The 6,266-nt window shown below is 39.3% G+C and overlaps 1 protein-coding gene across 2 annotated transcripts in view; it reads right to left on the reverse strand.

The window, feature by feature from the left end:
* The window catches only part of Ccdc127 (coiled-coil domain containing 127), a 19,741-nt gene extending 13,555 nt beyond the window's left edge, over positions 1-6,186 (reverse strand). Inside the window, exons 1-2 of one of the 2 annotated variants that reach the window (XM_008852480.3) lie at positions 6,113-6,186; positions 3,900-4,030 (exon numbers count right to left, since the gene is read on the reverse strand). In XM_008852480.3, the coding sequence (XP_008850702.1) occupies positions 3,900-4,020 (121 nt within the window). In that variant the 5' untranslated portion in view covers positions 4,021-4,030; positions 6,113-6,186. Of the gene's footprint in view, positions 1-3,899; positions 4,031-5,958; positions 5,978-6,112 lie in introns of those variants that run through there. The other variant, XM_008852481.3, reaches the window with a different exon arrangement.
* Positions 6,187-6,266: the final 80 nt, after the last annotated feature.

Here is a 6,266-nt window from a genome sequence, read left to right on the forward strand (position 1 = left end):
TGGAACTAACCTTCTTGGATGTTTAACAGACATATTTTGAGAACTATAATAATTTGGTCAGAGGGACATAGGGGACAGTTTTTGCTCCTTGCCCTCCTAGGTCGACTACTTCCAGGAGACTATGAGCATCTCTCAAAATGTCCTGTAATTGTGGTGGGTCACCTGTCCTCTTGATCAAGGAGGACAAGGAGATCCCACCAGATGGACCTGAACCAGTGAACAGTCTATAAAGAGGAGGGTCAACACAGAGGAATCACTTCCTCCATGCTTCCAAGCAAAGCCAACCATGGTCGAGCAGGACCCTTTGACTTATCTTCACATAGGCAGAACTAGTAAAAGAAAGGAGCCAGGGGCTCCTCCCAAGCTCATGTGACCCCTGAGGAACAGATCCTCAAAGGACCTTAAGAGTAAAAATAACTTGGTTTATCTGGGCCTACTGTACGGCCTTAAACATCCAAAGGGAAAAGTATAACCAAAGATTAAAGGGGTCAATATAATTTCTTAAGAGTCCATATGTATAGCTAAAGGCTACATACCACGCAACAATGCCAGATAGGAGATATCTTCTTTTGAGTTGTTGGCCACAGTGGCCAAAGGGACTCCCAAATAGTAACCCAGCATAAAACTGGGAAAATGAACAGCAGACCCTAATCTTATCTAAAGGAGTATTGACAACTGTTTGCTGCTAGAAAAGGAACAGCTGACCCTCCTAAAACAAAGACCTCTAGATAGATCTAGATTCACCAGATGGACAAGTAGTGGGGAATGGCTGGGGGGTGCCAACAACAGCAGACAATAGCAGGGATATCAGAGTATAAGGGCTCTAGTCAGGGGAGGAAGGCTATCGGGGAGTGCCATCTGGGAAGTGGGTGTATAGTTGAATAAGATGGTTTGGGATGTTCTGTGATATTACCACTGAAATCTATCCGATGACTTCATAGACATACACAGGCGCCAAGGATCAAAGTGCAACCGATTATGACTAGTAATAATCAGATGCATACAGATTAGAGATGCACGTGCCAACATCTCAGTGTTAGTAGCAAAAACAATGAGTCTTTCTGCAAGGAACAATATATTCTAAAATGAAATGGAGATCGTTTTTAAAGGTTAAAAAACTCATTCAATTTTATGTCTTACAGGGCTTATAGTGAATTCAATATTGTATAACTGTATAACTCAACTGTGAACCTAGAAGCTTGCACCCACTTGTGAAAGAGACGTACTTTTGCTCTGTCGTGTGTTACTGAATATGTTAAATCTGTAGTGAAATGCTTCTTCTAATCACGTAGTTATTAAAAATTTTTTAAAATGGTTAAAAAAATAATAAGAATTAGTAGATGTGAAAAACATTACCATTGAAATCTGATGACTTTATATCCATGCTCAGATGCCGACTCAGAAAGTAACCGACTGTCACTAGTTATAATCAGATATATAACAATTAGAAACGCATGTGCAAACATCTTAATGTTAATTGTACTGAAAATGAATTTTTTCTGTATGAAACTGTGTATTTTAATAATGAAATGGAGATCTTTTTTAAAGGTTAAAACCTCATTTAATTTTATGTCTTATAGGGTTTATACTGAGTACAATATTGTATAACTGTAATAATTCAACTATAAACCTAAAAATATATAGCCAATTTTGAAAAAGATACACCTTAGCTCAGAAAATTGTTATTGTATATGTCAATGCTATTGTAACGAAATGCTTATTGTAAGTATGTGGTTATTAAATAAATAATTAACGGGAAAAAAAATCAAAAAAAAAAAAAAAAAAAAAAAAGGAAGCCAAAGTAAGCTCCAGCTTGGAATTGAGGTGATGAGTTAATTAATCATCTAACAAAGCAATGTGAGAAGGCAAAGGGAATGCCCACACCATGGCTGTGAGCAGCATGTGACTAATATACAAGAATCTGTCTTAGGACACGGAGTGGCTGACTGTTGTCTCGGGCCTCCAGATTCACACTCTCTGTCACCTGCTGTCTCCCCACCCCAGTACACACTCTACTTTTCTGCTACAGCAACTGCCCACCAGGAGAAATGTCAAGTAGCATTTCCAAAGAACTTTATCTTCAGGAGAGAAGCTTCTATTTTAGGGACCATAATAAACCAATGCTTTATAAGGAACTGAAAAAATGTCCATAACATCATCTCTCAATAGTCCAAATGAAGAATAATCACACTTCTGGTGAGAAACAGAGTTGTGATTTTGACTCAGCTATGCCTTGCTTTGTGTGGCTCCCATGTTACCATGGAGTCTTGAATAGGAAGTCACTGATGAGGTGGTTAACACACACACGGGGGAAGGGACTGAGAGAGAGACAGAGACAGAGAGGACATCTGAATCAAGCTCTACAAAAGCGTTTCATCTCGTCATGAAAGCACTAACACTGGGGCTTAGAGATGTCTTCTAGAACGCTCCCAAGTCTCACTGGCCTGAGGAAATCAAGTATTTATTTCATATGGCAGTTTGAGACATTAGTCCTGAAGGTAAAAGCACTACATAATAAATATAAGTATTTTTGCTTATATCTGTTTTATACACACACACACACACACATGCACACTATGTAATGAATATATATAGATTACCTACAACTTATATAATGAGTGTTCTTTAAAGACAGTTGACAAATTCTTCAGAAAAAAATAGCCTGAATACCCAATAAAGGCTAATAAACATTTGTTGATTTTACTTAAAAATTAAAAACAAAAAAAAGTTACCTTGGACCAGTATGCTGGCACATTTTTGTAAACCCTAACACTTAAGAAGCTGAGGCAGGAGGATTGTGAATTCAAGGCCAGCATAGTAAAACCCTGACTCAAAATAACAAACAACAACAACAAAAAAAAAAAAAATCAAAGTTACCTCTGTACATATTACTTAAGTAAGATAATCAATACAGAATCATAAAACATTCTTTAACCCTTCTCAGGACAGAAAGCTTCAATTTGAACACCAAGAAGGAAAAGAAAGAGTTTGCTAGTTATGAACTGGTATAAAAGCTACACTTTTAAGGCTCTCAAGCCACTCACAGAGCCAACAGAAATAGATGCCTTTCAATGTTGAGCATTGTACTGAAGGAGGACGGTAGGCAGAAGTCTTTTAGCAGCACCCTCAGGGATGGACATGACTAGCAGCAGGCAACACTCAGATGCCTCCAAGGCAAACTTCTGACCTGAGAAATTCAGGCACATAAAAAGTCACTGTATAAAAAGATCCTACACATAGAGGGCAGTATTTTATCCGTTGAATCACCAGTTTCCCATATTCTTAAGACAACAATTAGAACCACAAGACATGAAGAAATACAGACCAGCTCTTCTACATCAATGGGGACATAGTCAAGGGCTAGGGGATTTCTCAAATACTCTTTCGCCACACACGCACACACGCACACACAAAAGGAACTGGTAGTCTATATAAATTGGTAAGGATCTCAGTGGTGTTCAGTCAGTTCAAATATGAGGACTTCTAGCCTACAGAGTAGAATTTAGACTGACTTCTAAAATATTAAACATACATCTCTAGCTTTCTTTCAGGTCTGTTTTTCCAGTTCTGTCACCAAAAAAGCAACTAAGGCAAAGGATACCCTTAGAGCAGTGAAGCCAGGACAGGAGGCTAAAACTTATTAAAAACCTATCCCACACCAAATGCTTCTAAATGTTTTTGTCTCCCTCACAATGTATTGAGCATGATAAGCTACCTTCTAGGGACAGATAAATCAAGGCTCAGAAAAGCTAAGTACTCGGCCACACAGTCAGTTTAGGGTAAACAGCACTATACCAGTCAGGTCCTAAAGCCAGTCTTCCAGGGTCCAATCCTGCAGCACCCCATTCCCAGCACACTTTTAGCCCAGGAAACAGAAATGTCAAGAAATCATGACTTACGAAATGCTGCCAATCCCAGCATTGGCACCAACAGGGCATAATTCCATTTGCTCCCATCACCTCCATCAGCCCTGGAGTTGGGCCGGATGTTCCAATTCGGGGGATCATCTAAATTATTCATGGAGCAATACCTTGAAGAAAATGAAAAAAGATACTATATAGAAGGAACAAAATAAAGCTGTTATCATCTACATAGATCATTTCTTTTTATTCAAGAAAACCTTTTTCAGTTCTATGTGCTGTACTACACTGCCCCCTTTAAGAACTCAAGAAGGAAATAAGTCACAACCTAGTGGGGGAAAAAGACACTTAAGTGAAGCACAAGTAGAATGTGGCAAGTCCTCTGCATGCTTGTTACGATTATCTTCTGTATCATGACTAAGACATGGCATCAGACTGGCTAAATAGCATTCTGGTGTGTGTGAGAGGTGTTTCAGCATTAGGTAAGCATTTAAATGCTTATACCAATTTCTTCTAACAAATCAAATGTTCTCTCATTCTACAAAACACACAATCATGAGCCTCTATAATTGTTGGCAATGAACCACATATATGAAGGCAGTTCCATAGTATTATATTGCTAGTCATGTCATAAGAGGTTTAGCTTGTACAAGGGTACCCTGGGACTCACACAAAACTGAAATCTATCAACATTTCTCAGAACCTGTTTCCACTGTTAAGTGATACATGCCTGTGTATCATGTCCCTTATTGGTTCCCTGTAGGTAGGAATCTAACACAGCTGTACAGACATATAGCCAGCCTAATAAAAGTGAATCAACACCAGAAATATTGTTTCACATGAGCTAGGGTTTGAAGAATGAGGAGCATTCTGCAGGCAGAAATCAAAGGAAAATATGTTGGTCAGGACCAAGATTATAGAAGTTGTTGCTTCAGCCTCAAGGCACACCTCCCAAACTAGGCTGGAGAGCAATGTTAATATAAATCTACTAGTTTACAAAGCACCCATATTACATCGATGTTTCACCAATTTATGTCATAAAAACTTTCAACTTGCTTACATGTACCCTTGCAGATACAAAAATCCCAAAAGTTAACCATGATACATGTAAGAAATAAATAATTCAACTCAAGTTTGAAATTCTTTTTAAAAAATAGGGTTTTCAACAAATCTTGCTTCACACATAAGCATATGAAGTATGATGGGCAATAAAGATGTGCCCATAATGTATGGTTCAGAACTCAATAGTTTATAGACACCATAGAATTAAAGCTAGAACCTAATTTAGAAAGATATCTACTAATTTAAAGCTGCTTAACATTCAAAAAATTCCAAGTATAGTCATCATTCACTATCTGTGGGGGAACATGAGGACATGCAAAACACTTGAAGACAAAGCCCCATATAAAATGGTGAGATATTTGAATATTGCCTGTTTATATACTTTAAATCATCTCTAAATCACCCAATCCCTAATATACAGAATAAAGGCTATTAAGCAGTTGATATGCTTTATTTTCCCCCCATGGGTAAAATGTCTGTACATGTCCAGAACAGACACAATTTCCCCCAAATGTATTTGATCTGCAGTTGGTTGTACCTATGAATGAAGACCTCTTAGAGGGAGAACTGTATTATATTAATTCTCTCTACACCAGTAACAGCTATTTCTGGGCTATAAGCCTAAGGAAATAATGCAAAATATAAAGTTTCATGCACAAATATAGTCCATATCTTCTTATTCATTAATAATGAAACAGAAACATAAAGATATATAAGAATGGCTCCTTGTAAACAAAATAATTCAAAGTAATGCTCATAAAGACATGCTCCAAAAGGAAGACTATTTAATCTACTATTAAGTGAAAACACAAGAAGCATAATTATTTAGGAGTATGGTTTGCTTTTTACGCCATTTAATTGCACCAAGATTTCAGCTATCTCACTAGAAATATAGAAATACTATCTTAACTCGGTAAAATCAGAGCAAGTTGGCAAAAAGTGATGTAAATCAGGAAGCTGACACAGGAGGAGCCTGTGGCTCCTCAACAGCTATTCGCGCTGGCCAGGCCTCCACGGCCTCACGGCCTGGTCCCACCTACTCCCGGGGTCCAAGGCCCGGTCCCACCAACTCCTGGGTCCCAGCGTCCATCGTCGGATTTCGAAGACCCTCTCAGTCCTGGGGAGCACTTTAAAGACACCGATGCTCCACCTCCCACTGGAGCAGACCCCATTACTGAGTGGCGACTTACTTCCACCGGACCACCAACCAGACCCCGCGTTCCTAGCCGACAGTAAAGGTCCGGTCTGCGCATACGCAGCCACGCCCCCCCCGCCCGCCCACCTTGCAGGGGCGTGGTACGCAGGCGCCGTGGCCTTCCGGGGGGGGGGCGTGAGACAGTGCGC

The sequence above is a fragment of the Nannospalax galili genome, unplaced genomic scaffold, assembly GCF_000622305.1.
Source record: "Nannospalax galili isolate Female #2095 unplaced genomic scaffold, S.galili_v1.0 scaffold1146, whole genome shotgun sequence".
NCBI classification, from domain to species: Eukaryota; Metazoa; Chordata; class Mammalia; order Rodentia; family Spalacidae; genus Nannospalax; species Nannospalax galili.